Genomic DNA, 16338 nt, shown 5'->3' with positions numbered 1-16338 from the left:
ATAGATGGATCTTACATTGAGAAGAGCCAGAAGTCCGGGGAGCTTTTTGAGGATGTCGGGGGTCGTAGGTCTGGGAAAGCAGTGTGTGACCGCATTAACGAAACGGATATTCCTTACTATGGGGCGGTGTAGTCCCTCATTCCTTACTATGGAATCTCCAACAATCAGCGTAGTTGGGGGGATGAGAGGAGGCAGAGTCGATGATTGTGGAGACCGCCGAGTTCCATCAGCTGTCCCTGGGATAGCCGGGGACTGATGCGGTGAGGGGGCGGCGTCCTTCTTAGCAGAGGTGTTCTCTGCTGTCTCTGGACGAATGAGACCTCCATAGCTTCTCCTGATCACGGCCTCTTTCAGTAACTTGTGGTGAGACGAGGAGGAAGCCTTGACGGCTGGAAAATACGAGCATCCCTCCAGTGGAGGAAAGTCCTGCGTATGCAGGATGTCAAACCTGTTGACCAGCGGGAGGTCCCGATGTGAAGGAGGAGGAGGTTTGCACGCTTTGCACCCTGTCTGTCCTTGCAGGCTACAGCCCAGTGCTCCGGGTGACGTGGAGTCGAACTCACCAGAGCCTTCTCACCACCCCCGCCGACGTATGACTGTGCATCCACTGGGGCTCGGCAAGGAGTAGAAATGGCCATTGCTTTGGGCTTTGCACCCATGAGGATCCACAGATCCTCAGGCTTGGCTGAAACAGCTTCATGCTTCAGGGCACCAGTGATGATGTAGCCAAGCCACGGAAGAGTGGAATCATTGTCCAGTGCTGGAGTGGAGCAGTCAGGGGAGTGAGATGGGATGGTCACATTGCAGTTGCCGCAGCCAGAGGAGCTGAGGACAGCGAGGTGTTTTGCCTGTGCTGAAGTAACAGTGGAGAACTCCAAGATGAGCTTGTCTTTTTCTCCAGACAAGCGATACTTTTCTTCAGCTTTGAGACGGTAAGGTGACAAGATCCACGCTCAGCCATCACGCTTGCATTTAGTCTGTAAAAGTGCTTAAAATCCACAATATAGTCCATAAAAGTGCTAAAAGCTTAAAATCCTTAATAAAAGCAACCTGCTAGCCTAGCCGCCAGGCTAAAAACAAACCTAGCTGAGCTAACAGCAGTGGAGGCAGTCCTGTAAACCACGTCGAGTTGACAGCCAGTTTAAATCACTTAAGATCCATACATCTGATGACTGAAAACCTTTACCAAGTTTAAAACATATAGGTAAAACAGTGTAGCGTAGAAACTTGGCTTAAAAACTCGATAAAATGTCAATTTATGATGGTTTGAGATGAAGCCTCTGGCAGGCACACAAAACTCCAACGCATGCGCACAAATGACTGCAGAGAATTCTACCTACTGGATTGTAACAGCTTCACAGTGTAAACTATTCACAGTGTCCACCCAAAGTGATCCCATGCCATGGTCCATTCTATAACCCAGACCCAATTGACTGAGTTGGTGCAACTCCTTCCCTCAATGTAACATCTAGATCCTCTCCAGATATGTCCACAACATTCAAGAACCTTCTTGCAACGTCCAGCACCATATTAATCCTTTCCCACTTCCCCTTTATTTCAGCCACACAATTTATAACCATAGCAAAAAATGCCAGAAATAGTTTCTTGTCCATACTGATACAGATCGGCGCTGCAGAGTCTGGATCTGTGGTTGTGGGCCACTTGCTGCCCCTGTGTTCCTGCTCGACAACTGCTACTACAGTTGTTGTTATTGGCTCTGTTACTAATACTGACCTTATTTTTCCTATAGCTGTCATTGCTGTCATTACTAATTTATTAATATTAACACTACAATTACTATTCTACTATTTAAAAAAATAATAATAATTCTACGCGGCATTTGCATTGTGCTTCCCTCTCTCTCTCTCTCTCTCTCTCTCTCTCTCAAAACCTAACATGGCAGTGGCGGATGGCCAAGGTTTCAGCCTTTTAAAGGAAGTTTTTTCTTGCCACTGTCGACAAATGCTTGCTCATGGTGGGATTTGTAGGGTCTCTGTAATTAGTGCTATAAAGAGTACGGTCTAGACCTGCTCTATAGGAAAAGTGCAATGAGATAACTTCTGTTATGAATTGGCGCTATATAAAAAAAAATTAATTTAATGGAACTGAAACAATGTTAGCTGGAAGCTGGGTCCATGGAGGCAGTTCACACCTACATGTGAATACCTGGAGGATTGTGGGAGACTGAGTTCAATGGCTGTCCTTTCTTTGTTTACAGAACATGCAGAGCATGCAGTCTCCTAATAAAAGTTCAGTTAAAGTCCCACAAATGAATGAATTCAAATGGTGGAGTGCAGTGGTCCCAACAAGGGCTTCTCCTACATATGGCCATCTTTGGTGAATCATAAAGTTCTATTGTGAGATTCAGTGTTTGGTGGGTGGTCAGGGTTTGTAATCTAACACAGTATGGTCTAGTGAAGTACAGTAACAAGAATGCAACAAATACAATATTTTCTCTATTCACATAACTTGATTGGCTGCTATCTGATTAGTTCAAACTAGATCTATTTTCAGAAAAAAAGAGTTGATTTGCACCATAATAAGCTAGTAATATCAATAATAAGACACAGACTGATCCACAATGGAATCAAGTCAGCTCTACTGTTTCAGGTATTTTCAGCCTCTCCTCCATCTTGGAAATCAATGATGATGTAACCTCGACAAGATCTCCATAGCTATCGCTCAAAGGCTGGGACTTTCCATGGATGGACCACCCCAGCTAAGAAACTTTAAGGTGGAGAAACAAAGTGCAATTTTCTACAATATTTAGAGAGTTAGAATGTTTTAATCTTCCTCAGTTTCAGACTAAGCACTCTTTAGTACCCTGCGATATTGACTGACATGGATCAGCTGACTCCTCAGACTGTGCGTGTTCTTTGACACCTGGGAATGCAAGACAAAGTCAAGGACCAGGAATAGAGATGAAGACAAGGGCAAGGAACAGGAACAGGAACAGGAACATAGACATAGACAAGGGCAAGCACCAGGACCAGGACATAGAAGAGGAACAAAGACCATGTAAAGGTAACATGAAAAGAAACAGAAACAAGGGCAAGAACAAGAGCAGCAACAAAGACAAGGGCAGGAACAGCAACAGAAACAAGGACAGGAGCAAAGACAAAGACATGAACAAAAACCATGGATAGAAATGTGGACAAAAACAAGAATAGGGACAGAAACAGGGTCAGAAATAAAGACAGGAACAAAGAGAAGTACAGAATAAGGATAAGGACAAGGACAGGACCAGCAACTTCTGAAATATTAAATGAAAACACAAAATAGAAAAACAAAATCCTCATATACTGTATATATATATCGTATTTTGTGTTTATACAGTCTTTACACACCTCTCTTAATTCTCTGGCCAGTCGTTCACTTCACTTCACTTTCTTCACAACCAGCTACCTGGAGAGCTGACGGGGCAGGACTTGGAACAGTCAGTGGCTAAATCAGAGGAGGAAACAATATTCTCTGGGTAACAGAGAAGAAGGCTCTGAGAGGAAGTTTAGAGGAATGAGAAGAGAACAAAATGAGGACAAGCAAGGGAGAAGTGACAAAACGTGAATGGCGAGGGCAAGGAAGAGAGTGGCTAAAATGTACTTTAATCAGCATTATGAAGTGATTAGTTTAGTTTTTTTATTTGCACACATATACAACAGAATAAAACTGATAATAGAAATAAAACAGATGTAATAGGTGAGGCCAAGAAGCCACAGGCTTATACAACGGACTTCCCCTCAACGTAAGACGAAAAAAAAACTAAACTAGGAAATCCAACATGATTTAGCAAAATACAAAGAAGATACATGTGTAAGAAACACACACAATTAACAGAAGAATTCACCAAATCAACAGATAATAATCATGTGACTGTTTTCTGCATAGACGACACATGATTAAAGACTTGTTGTTGTGTTGCACTTAATGTTCTACATGTCAGTTTTACGCAACAGGTTGAATCCATGACAAGTTGTGTGGTTATTGAAAAACAACGTATGACACATTGGCCTTATTCAGTGGATTCACCTATATCATAGCAACTTACAAGTGATTTAAATATAACTATTGTATATTCATATGTTGGGACACAAATGTAAATGTTGGGTTGTCTTTACCCTAGTCAACTTTGGAATAAACAATACTAAAGAAGCTTTTAGACTGTGTAACAACAATGATAGTGTTATTGCATATCACACTCTGAGAGACGGTCTAATAAAATCTTGGTTGCAATCTGTGTCATATCAATTTAAGGTGTGTCAGGCTGTGCAATGAATGAGTGATGAACCGCAAGAAATAAAGTAGTCTGGGTTAGCTCTATAAATGCTTGCCTACTAGCTGCTGTTGCTAACTGGAATATGTGTCATCAGAATCAGAAATACTTTATTGATCCCCGAGGGGAAACTCTTTTGCTACAGCAGCTCACTATCATGTCAGTGCACACAGGAATAGAAGTACTAAATATATATATATATAAAAACTTTGTCCTTCACCCTCCGCGGGTGGTCTCATCCTTCGAGCTCGGGTCCTCTACCAGAGGCCTGGGAGCTTGAGGGTTCTGTTCAGTATCTTTGCTGTTCCCAGTACTGCACTCTTCTGGACTGAGATGTCTGGTGTTCTTCCAGGGATCTGCTGTAGCCACTCCTCCAGTTTGGGGGTCACTGCCCCGAGTGCTCCGATGACCACGGGCACCACTGTTGCCTTCACCTTCCAGGCCTTCTCCAGCTCTTCTTTGAGCCCTTGGTACTTCTCTAGTTTCTCATGTTCCTTTTTCCTGATGTTGCCATCACTTGGTATCGCCACGTCAACCACAACGGCTTTCCTCCTATATATATATATATATATATATATATATATATATATATATATATATATATATATATATATATATAATACACTATAATAGTACCAAAGTACCAAATGGGTATAAGTATAAAGTAAAATGAGTGTGAAGTACAAAGTGGGTTTACCGGTTGATGATAATACAGTATAAAGTAATAGTGCATGAACTGCCAAGTTAAGTGTAGCTTATTTATAATGAGACGGAGGATATTGCACAGCAGTCATGTACTGTAAGCTAGCCAGAGCTAACAGATGTCTATCAAAGTGTGACTTGTGGATAAAAAAAAGTTTTGTAAAAGCATGGATGAGTGCCATATACAAGTATTTTTACTGGTTTCCAAGAAGTGGCTTTATTTTCAAATACTGAAAATGTCCATGTATAAACTATCAATGAGTTTGTAAATGGGAAACACTTCTATTTACAATGCTGTTATCCAGCTAACTGATTAGTTCTGGTTTTCCAGACAGGCTACAGGTTATCCTGTCAAAAAGTTAGGTTTTTGACAATACAAAGGTATATCTTCCACAAAGTTTAATTTAAAATTTTTAAGAAATATCTTGGCCCCCGGCCTCTCATTTGTTCCAGTTCATCACAGCGCTTTTCGACAAGTCGTATTATATTATATATGTATATTACCGTATATTGTAGTATAAACCTGGATTAGGTTTGGCTCATATCTGGTGGACAACAGTAAAACAAAAGTAGTTTTTTTAAGTGGCCATGATCTGGCAAGTCAGTTTAAACTGCCTGTAGACTACAACCGAATGACAAGGCTTTTAGACAGATGCAGCCCAAAGATTCTTGCTATCTGCGCTGTGTATTGTTGTACCTTTAACTTCTGTTCATTCAAATGATAAGGAGTTATATAAAAGATGATCTGGAAAGAGTGAATGTTTACCATCAAGTTACCATTAAATAATCATGTCACTATCTGTATTTTGAGGAAAATGCAATTATAAATTAGTTCATTACAATAATCAGTCAAAATAGCATAATGACAGTTTTATTGAAATTTGACTCAAACATGTACTGATTACATCTTTTCATATGCCTGCTTTTTTTCTATCGCACAACATGGTAAATACTTTAGAATTTTCTAGCATGCTGAAAATACTGTTACTGCATAAAAATAACGCTTTATTTTTGTAATACCATCCCCATTCAAAAAGCTTTATTTAAATACATCAAGTAATAAGACATTATTACTAAATTATATTTTTTGTTACTCTTTGTCCAGTTCTATTTGCATGTTATAGACTAATAGTAAAACCTAAAGGCTATGTGCAGCGTTGTAGCTGGCCGTGGGAGGGGTGAGGGGGGAGAGAGGTTTATTGTACTGACTGTTGTCCTAATCCGTTCTTAGAGGATAGAGGCTTAGTGGGACCTCAGGTTAGGTTGACCACAAATATTGCTTCAGAGAGGGACATCCGCACAACCAAGACCTTCTCTTCATGTACAGTTTAGATTCATTCCTTACTCTAACTCGCCTTCATGTTTGTGGATCTTTCTCAGGCTCTGAAAACTCTTTTCCAGTCAAATCTTCTGGATTAATTGAAGGAGCTAATCGTTTCCACTGGGCTAATTTGGAAGCCATTTTAATAGCTGTTGTAGGCTAGAGAAAGCATTGTTGTTGTCTTTTTTAGCTATCTATCTATTTTTTTATTCAAATTTCTATTTGAACCACAAACTTCTGAAGATGAAGGACCGACTGGCGCAGCTGAAGGAGGTAGGCAGTATTCTGTTAGTTGAGTAAGTTATTTGTCATATTTACCCTGTGGAGCACCTGCTGTTGGCACAGGCCCTAATGTCTGCTACTAGCCTGCAATATGAATTTACTTATTTCACATATGGGTGCAGGCTACTTCACCCATATGTGAAAATATGTGAGGAGGCACTGTTGCTCAGTCTGGATAAGTTGAATGTTTCTAATGACAGTTAAAGATCAGCTTGCTACCATTCCACATTTATGCCATTTATATCACCAAACAATAGCATATTTCAGTGAATATGAAAACTACACTCAAACTTTCTTATTAATATAATTTATTTGTAAATATTTTATAAGAAGTAGGCCTATACAGGGGCATATGACTGGGGGGTCAAGGGTATTAAGTATGGGGGGCCCTCATGTGAGGAGGGCCCACAAAGGTACTAGAATGAACAACCGTGGATGCAGGGAGGGGCCCATAGAGAATGCCTATGTACAGGGTCCAGAATTTTGTGTTACGCCCCTAGGCCTATAGTCCTAAAGCCTGCGTCATCCATAATGTTCAGTAAAAGCTTGTTATATTATGTAAGGCTAAGCAGTTCGATTAGATGAATTCACTGTTTAGTTTCAGGCATGCAGAGGGAAGGCAGTCGCACGTGTGCAAGCAACGCATTCATTTAACCTGCAGTTGGTCTCACATGACAGCGGCAGGCACACATAGCTTTTGGTGGAAATTTGGGGGGAAAACAGCAATTCATTATGAAGAGGTGAACATGTCTTACATTATCCCAAAGATATAAAGTGTTCAAAGCTTGGAACCAGAATATAGCTTCAGGGCTCCTTTTTTAAAATAAAATGTTGTTTTTTGCTGCATTTTGTATATTTTAAATATATTGGAAGTACTGGAGTATATTAAAAGTTGTGTAGTTACTCTGGCTTGCTCTTCGTCTTCAGCTTCAGTATCGACCCCCTTTTGAATTTGTTTGTGTGTGTGTTTAACAGAAAAGTGATGCCGGAGGCGATGACATTGAGGTTCCTGTGGAGAACGAGGCTTTTATGGATGATTTCTTTGCTCAGGTATTCTATTTGTGTCTGTCTGTCTATTCCTCACATTTATAAATGAAAATGTATTTCTTGCTTATTGACCTGTGTGTGTGTGTGTGTGTGTATGTGTGTGTCTTTCAGATTGAAGATATCCGCATCAGCATTGACAAGATTGACGAGAGCGTCACAGAAATAAAAAAACTCTACTCCACCATTTTGTCGGCCCCCACATCTGACCAGAGTAACTGCCTCTGACACAAACACACACACACTTACTCAATATTTCTAATAGTCTTTCTGTTGCTTCTGGCTGTTTATAATCTCCTTCTGCTCTCACTCTCTCTTTCAGAAACACAAGATGACGTTGAAGCCCTCACCAATGAGATCAAGAAGTCGGCCAACAACGCAAGAAACAAACTTAAGAGTCAGTATTGGTTCTTTTTACTTTCCTTTCAGGCTCAGGTTTGTTTGTTTTTGTCCAATGACAGAAACTATTTCCCAATTAAAACAGGATAAAGTGGGTACAAACAATGGATGGAAGAGTTTTTCGAGTGTTATTGAAGTCTGAGTAGTCCACAAAGGAAATTTCCCTCAGCTCCTTTACATTGTGGTGGTGGCAGGGGTTTCAGAGACAGATATCTGAAACCCCCTGCAGGGTGAGGTACCACTTGGGCTTGATACTTCATGCTGACAAACATGTCTTATATGAGAAGCATTTTGAAACTCACTTTAGCTCAACTCTTCCCACTGTGGCCAAGTGCTTGCTCATGGTGGGATTTGTTGGGTCTCTGTAAATAATATTATAAAGAGTTCGGTCTAGACTCTGCTCTGTAGGAAAAGTGCAGTGAGATAACTTCTGTTATGAACTGGCGCTGTATAAATAAAACTGAATTAAACTGAATTGAACTGCTCCCATGTTTGAGTAGATATATAGACCGTAATTATACTCCAGTGTTGTTTCAAAAAAGGTCAGATTTCTGTTATGTTGTGTTTACATGTGCACAGTAACAACAGCTGTGGCTTAGTGGCAGAGTGGGTCGTCCACCAATCGGAAGGTCGGTGGTTCGATCCCGGCTCAGTCCACATGTCCAAGTGTGTCCCTCGGGCTGTATATCACACTGTATACACATAATGTATACGTAGTGTGTGAAGCTTTGAGTGGTCAGAAGTGACAGAAGTACAGTCCATTTACCCGTGTGTGTGTGTGTGCATCAGGTATTGAGCGCCAGCTTGAGTCAAACACAGATGAGAGGGCCTCAGCCGACCTCAGGATACGCAAATCGCAGGTCAGACAACATTAAATTAAGTTTGCTTGACCCACCTTGTATACAGTATACAGCTTCTCAACCCTTCTACTCTCTGATGCCCCCTGAATGCCCCCTGAATAATTAATGTAGTAAACTACATTAAACTAAATAAAATGTTAGTCCGTCTGGGACACACCAGACGGACTGAGGTCAGAGGTCAGTGGTCAGTGCAAAATGTTTGTCCATGTGAGGACTTGACCTAAACTGGGAATTTTGTTTGTGAATTACACAAAAGAACAAATGATTTATTGATTATGATGTTTCATTGTTTCACTTTCTCAAGTCAGTTAACAGCACCTGCGTTTTCATTTCCCCCAGCATGCTATCCTGGCCAAGAAGTTTGTTGAGGTGATGACAAAATACAATGAGGCTCAAGTTGACTTCAGAGATAAGAGCAAAGGACGAATCGCCCGGCAGCTGGAGATCAGTGAGTTGATTGTCAAAAGGATATGATCACTTACAGCAAACCTTGATATGGACACATTTTGTGGTGTCGAGTTGAGTGGAAATACTTTATCATTTTGGACATGGCATTAGGAGCCATCTGAGGCTTCATCATCACTTTTCAAATTGCATGAACACATTTAGATTTTCCAACTACTTTCCACATGTCACAGTCATACAGTGTCACGTGTGCTGCTATAACTCCTTCAGACGTCTTCTGATTACACATTATGACACATTTCATTTTTGTTGTTGTCAAGTGTAATGCTATTATATCACCACTGCAGTTTGTTAACATGACAATGGCACCCACTACCCACTTTCGACAGCTCATAGTTTGGAACAAGAGCCTTAACCACTTTTGACATGTCATAGTATGTAGTTGTCAGGTATGATAAAACCAATTCTCACCTGTTTTCAAGTGATAAACACACTTTTGATGAATCATCTGGGGATTTACGTCAGGCTGAAGTACCTTTAAGATACAGCTCATTAGGGCTTAACATGGTACTGGCAGCTACATGAGTCTACTGATCACTTTTCAATCATAGTCTATTGAAAGTGAGTGTTAGATGGGTGTTACAGACACTAAAGGCACCCTGCCTTTTCATTGTAAACAGACAGTTTCGTTTAACCTGCAGTCAGTGTACAGCGTGTCAGTTCCTGACATTTTCTCATCATGACTGCAAGATGCCAAAAAAGATGTCAGTCTGCCTCTACCACCTGTATTTATTTTAGACACTTGTGTAACCGTCCTTTCTGTTCATCACAGCGGGGAAAGCAACGACTGACGAGGAACTGGAAGAGATGCTGGAGGGAGGCAACTCAGCCGTCTTCACTGCCGGGGTAAGGCTGGCAGTGTGTGGGTCTGTATATGTAAATGCATGCACACGAAAATAACACAACGCACCTGAAAAGATGAGTCAACTAATCAAAATGAATGGGCAACTTTTGATAATCACTTAATCATTTTAGTCATTTTCAAGCAAAAAGACCATCATTTAATGGTTACAGCTTCACCAGGGGGTTTTCTTTTCCTTGTCTTGCATGACATTAAACTGAATAAGTGTTGCTCAGATAAAACAAGACATTTGAAGATGTCCCCCCAACTCTGAGAAATTGTGATGGACATTTCTCACTATTTTCTGACAATTTATAGACCAAACGATTAGTTAAGAATATAATAGGCAGATTATTTGACAATAAACACAACTACAAAATAATGCAATCCTATGCGCTATTGGTGCAATAAATACCACCCATAATAAGACGGTGTAGTCCCTCATTCGTCCAGCAGTGTTCCATCGTAGAAAAGGTTTCAGTCGTAGTCATCTGGACGCTGTTTTCAGAATCAAGACGTTTCGGCTCCCATCTGGAAGTCATTCTCAATTGTGAAAATGGTCTGAGAACTCAGAAAAAAGCTACTCCGTGTTGCTTAAGCCCCGCCCTCAGGGAGGAACCTTCCTGTGGGCAGCTTAAATTTCTGAGTTCCAGGTCCATTTTTCACAATTGAGAATGACTTCTGGATGGGAGCCGAAACGTCTTGATTCTGAAAACAGCGTCTGAAACTACGACTGAAACCTTTTCTACGATGGAACCCCCATAATGTTTAGTTACGACTGTGTCACACAGGTAGATTCTGATCTGTGGTCATTTGTGGTGTTGTTGTGTTGGACTGTATAATGCAAAGTGTACATTATACATTATATGTACATATGGTACTTAATATGCGGTTGAATGAGCAACTCTCTGGCACAGGTTCAACAAGTCCACCTGCTGAACTTGCACAGAGTAGTAAGACACTTCATTCCTGCCTGTTTGCGTACATTTCCACAACTGCGACTTGTTCTCTGATTATCTGCTTCTGATCTTTTATTTATCTTTTTGAAGTATTCTGTTTCTTCCACTCATCTCATTTTGTCTGTCTGTCCTTCTCCCCCACCCCAGATCATGGACTCGAAGATCAACCAGCAGGCCCTGAATGAGATCGAGGCTCGTCACAAAGACATCATGAGGCTGGAAAGCAGCATCAAAGAGCTCCATGACATGTTTGTCGATATCGCCATGCTGGTTGAGAACCAGGTGCACACACACAATAATGACACACATCGGAGATTCAAATTTACAGTTTTGAAATTGCAATGTATGAAGAATATCATTTGAATGAAGATTTCAAGACAATTCTCTCACTATAATGAAACTGGGCATTAATAATAGGGCTGCATTAACATATGTACGACACTTGGTGCATTGTTTTACACCTGTATTGTAGCCATATGGGCTTTCCAAAGTTTCTGTTACAACAGCAGCTGATCCCAGAGCTGTGCAGGAGAACTGATCTAATAATCAGTGAATGTTTGTCAGGCTGCTGTGGAAGCTTCCAGCTCTGTCAGTCCTTCACGCTGCACGTTTCCGATTATAAAACTGCTCAGATGCAGGTGATCACAAGCAGCAGATGTCCACCTACACAGCACGACACATTCACACTTCCTGTGAACACAGGAATTTCAAAGACAAAACAAAGGAGTTGGAGCACTTCCTTGTTGCTGAAATGCATCAGGTCAATATCACGTACTGTACAGTATGTGTGCCACTTGTTATCTGTCTGTCTTTGTGTGTTCTCTTCTCTCGCATTATTCCATCTTGTCCTGCCCTCCTCTAGGGGGGCATGATTGACAGAATCGAGAGCAACATGGACCAATCGGTGGGCTTTGTAGAGAGGGCAGTGGCCGACACCAAAAAGGCAGCTAAATTCCAGCAGGAGGCGCGCAGGGTAAGTTGAGCCTGCTTCAGCAGTAACATGGACGTAGTTGCAGGTTTTCTGTAGTCTTTTGTTTCCTCTCATCGCTCTTTTCATATAACATGACTGCATTTACTGAATGATGCACTGGACTTAGTTGTCTTTCATTTAACCAAACATAAAAATGACAACAAAAACCCATGATCAAGCCAGGAGTTGCATACAAAGTAGCTGAGACTACAGAATGACTTATGTGTAGGAGGCCACTTTGAAATTGTTCCTTTTGTTGGCTTTGGTAGAATGAATATCCCCACACTGAAGTACAGCAGTCTTTTCCTGTTTTTCGCACTGGTTTTGGACGCAGTTCTCACCCACTACGGTCTCACGTTGTTACCTAGTCCAGTTAGACGTTTTGTTTTCGGGCCTGTATCTTCCCATCCTACCAGCTGCTTGTATGAGGAGCAGACCGGGAGTAAAAACCGAAACAGTAAGCACTGCAATATCTAATATATAATAATTTTCTCATTCACAAACACGCCTCTCAGCCACTGTCCGTGGTGTGTGTTTCTCAAACCAACTTTGGCCAAGCATAATCATTGTGGATTTTGCCATTTTATACACAAAGAGTGAAGTGATATTACCGACATTAGTTAGTAACATTGTGCAAGACTTTGAATTTCCATCAGAAATGTTATATTTGATATTATACGGCTTTAAAGAAGAGCACGGCCTCTTGTAGTTCAGTTCAGTTGTATTTCTGAAAAAAAGGGAGGAAGATCACCTGAATTGTTTTCATGTAGAGCCACATTACTTTTTACAGTCCGCCTTCTACTGCAGTACAGACCGAACCAGACTGTCACACATAGCAGAATACAGAACGTTCGGTGGGCTCTGGTTAAATCCTAGCTCAAGCTTGGTGTTGGCTGCGACCCCCTCCTCAACTTGTTCTTGACTCAGTCGTGGATTTGTCTTGAATGATTGTAACTCCAAAGTTGTAGAGGAGGGTAATGTAACACTATCTTCCTTTTCTGTCTCTGTATCCTTGTCCCTCCTGTTCTCCAGAAACAAATGATGATCTTCTGCTGCTGTGTGATTTTGGTCGTGATCCTCGGTTCATTTGTCTACAGCTTCATTAAGTAGAAAGCCTGAATGAGGCCAGCCACCAGCTGAGTCCACACAGCACAGGATGAGGAGAGACCTGCTCTCAGATGGTCACAAAATATGGCCTGGGCTCACTTCACTGTCTTTGCAACCAATCAAAATAGAAATGAGGCTGCAAATATTTGCATTCCTTCTGAGTTATTTCTGAATATGTTATGAAAACTTTCTTAACCCTCTCAGGGTGATCCACATTTACATTCCGTTTCAGTGCAGTGTCTGGTTAATTAAAGTTATATCTAAATGCAGCTTTGAAGAATATCCACCCTCCTGAAAGGTCTGAGAAGAGATCTTAATATGACTCCCAGGCATTTAGATCGAATGTGTCGGCTCCGCTTGACTTGGATAGTCCGTTTCTAGAGTATTTGTAACGTGTCAGCTGTTTGACAAATAAAGGTTTGGTTAGGCTCAAACAACATCTAGTATCTTCATGTATTGTCACATATACTCTATTGCTAATCTGTCAAACATCTACAGACACCAGCGACACAGCTGAAATGTTACAAATACTCTGTAAGCTATCTGTAGGTGACTATCCAAGGCAAGTGTTGGCGCAGTTCATCTGACTTCCATCAGCATTCGCAGACAGCTGCCGAACTCATGGGCAGCCATGTGATGTCAGGGTTCAACAGAGCAGGATTCCAACCAAATATCAGACAAAATATTACAGCCCCACCACAAAAGGCCCTCAGAATGTCCATAGTTGAACCAACAACAACCTGAACAGTGTAGGCTTCACAGATGCGAGCTGTCATATTGGGTTGCATTAGATTTAGTTGTACCTAATGAAGTGACATTTCAGTCTCCTTGACGAACTTCAGGATGAAGGGTCAAGAAAATGTTTCATACACACTGAGCAGTCATTTACGCCTTTCATCTTTGGCTCTGACCTCAGTAAATGTACTGTTGCAGTATGTGTATGAATGTGTATGGTATTAGGTGCAGTTTTTGTCAATTAATGCTGGAGTATATGAGTAGGACGTTCCAGGAGTGTTGATTTTAGATCAGCTAAATCTGCAGAGAGGACGAGTTGACCAGATGGTGGCACTAGATGAAAGGTCGAGGGATCACCAAAATATTTACACTTGATTGTGTAGGGGCCATGAATAACCGCAGCAAACGTCATCTCAATCTTTGTCCACTTTTTCTATGTAAAAAAAAGATTTCTTCATTTGTAGGCTCTGTGTATTCCAGTCTCCTTTTCACTTCCTTACAAAGCTGTCAAACCTGAAAGAAGTGAGCTTCAAGAGTTTTACTGGCCCATGATCTGCGGTCTCAGATGATTGAAACAGTTAAAAGACACTGGTAAGTTGTCAGGATCTGCCTTCACAAATAAACTGAAACGGTGAAAAATAATAATAAAATCAAAACAAAGTACAAAGTGCTTCACAACAAGAGAAATAAAACACCATGAAATGAATGAGAAAGGAATGTTGTCATATCCAAGAAACAACTGAGAAGGAGTTATAAATGAGGAAGAATGCATAGCAATGGTTGTTAACATTTGAATGAAGTGAAAGCGGGCCGACCTCAGACAGATCTCCTGTGACTGCATGACTACCACACTGCCCATCATCAGTCAGTATCCTGAGCATTGAGACGGCTGTCTCCGTACATGTGTCTGTTATTTGTGTTTTGATGTGGAAACCACACTACTGTCTCAATACTTATGCTATCGACTGCATCTAATGATACAACTCCTAACATGTTGTGGATCAGCACCTGCTATGACTGGGCCTTTATTCAAATCAGCTTTCAGTGTAATGATGGAAGGAAGTGACTTTCCTGAAAGAAAGCACAGACTGGAGTTTTGATGTTGATGACTGATATTAGACGCTGTATGACCTAAGAATAGAAGGAGTTAGATTAGAAATGGAAAGAAACACTGCCCCGCTGTATGTGATTACACTGACACTGCCTTGGGGGTGTTTTACTGCTTCAGGTCTTTGGTGTTTGTGTATTCATTACAAAGCTTGCTTTCATTTTTAATATGTCTATGTGTGTTTCCCCCTCCTTTTTTGAAGGACTACAGCTGTATTTCCAAAGCAGTTGTTCTTGTTTCATGCCATGGTTTGACTCTGGTTGGTCTTTGACATTTGCATCCTTCCTCTTCGCTCTAGATCCACTGCAGGTGTGGGCTGACAGTAACACTGCAGCCTACTCTTAATCCATATTTGGATTTTATCTTTTGCAATTTTAGTCTGCTTGAGACTAAAATTGGTCACTGGCTCATGCATAGACCAGCAAAAGAAAATGTCACTTTGCTTCAAATTGTCACATCTTTATCTTACCCCATGAAGAGCTGGTTGTTGAAATATTGTGCAGATTTATTTTTGGGAACAATACAAGCAGTGGTGTTTTTTCATACTCATCTAAGTGTCAAGCTACAACAGGAGCAGCTGCCAAAAATACCCTGTGGCTGTTATACTGTCTGTCCAGCCCTGTCTTCACTGGCTGCTGCCATCGACAGCACCTTGAATAATAACAGACTGATGTCAAACTCTTTTCATTAGGAATTGAGCAGCAATCGAATGAGCAGCAAATGTCTGTCCCAACAGTGAGATACATCTGACATCTGGGTGACTGGGACTTTCCACTTCTAATCTGGTTTGTTCATTTTACCTGTAAATATGTTTTTTGACTTGAATGCAGAGTCACTGTTGTGGGTGTCCACATGACAGCAGGAGGACCCCACTTTCTTAGCCAGGGTTTCCAGAAGGCTGAATGTAAATTTAAAAAATCGTAATAACCTTAATAGTTCAATCTAATAATGATTTTTTTAAATTAAAATCTTGGGTCTGAAGTGTGGAGGCAGGTTGGAAATTAGGCAAGACTAATGGTCAACCATGGCTCAGTCAGCACTGGCCATTCTGTTCACCTTTATTAAATTAGCTTGTGTGACACTTGGATAACGTAGTGTGATTTTGTGTGTCCTTCAGTTTCTGCGTACACTATTTAAGGTCTGTTGCTTTGTAGCAGTTTTTAAGGGACATTATTCTATTGTAAAAAAAAAAAAGAAAAAAAGACGTCTTTTGTAATTTTGTCCCCTGTTGACGAAAATAAAGTCCAACTGTTATTTATTTTGCTTATAAGGGAT

The 16338-nt window shown here is 41.0% G+C and overlaps 1 protein-coding gene across 1 annotated transcript; it reads left to right on the top strand.

Annotated features, from left to right (window-relative positions):
- Positions 1 to 6217: 6217 nt before the first annotated feature.
- Positions 6218 to 16321, top strand: zgc:165520 (uncharacterized protein LOC571872 homolog). The gene is made up of 10 exons (XM_044186015.1): positions 6218 to 6566; positions 7551 to 7625; positions 7734 to 7833; positions 7942 to 8016; positions 8808 to 8878; positions 9218 to 9326; positions 10116 to 10189; positions 11291 to 11425; positions 12006 to 12116; positions 13146 to 16321. The coding sequence occupies exons 1-10, from the start codon at positions 6537 to 6539 to the stop codon at positions 13221 to 13223; spliced, it is 858 nt and encodes a 285-aa protein (XP_044041950.1). The 5' UTR covers positions 6218 to 6536; the 3' UTR covers positions 13224 to 16321.
- Positions 16322 to 16338: the final 17 nt, after the last annotated feature.

This window comes from Siniperca chuatsi, linkage group LG3 (genome assembly GCF_020085105.1).
Source record: "Siniperca chuatsi isolate FFG_IHB_CAS linkage group LG3, ASM2008510v1, whole genome shotgun sequence".
NCBI lineage: Eukaryota > Metazoa > Chordata > Actinopteri > Centrarchiformes > Sinipercidae > Siniperca > Siniperca chuatsi.
This window is presented reverse-complemented; position numbering and strand designations above follow the sequence as displayed.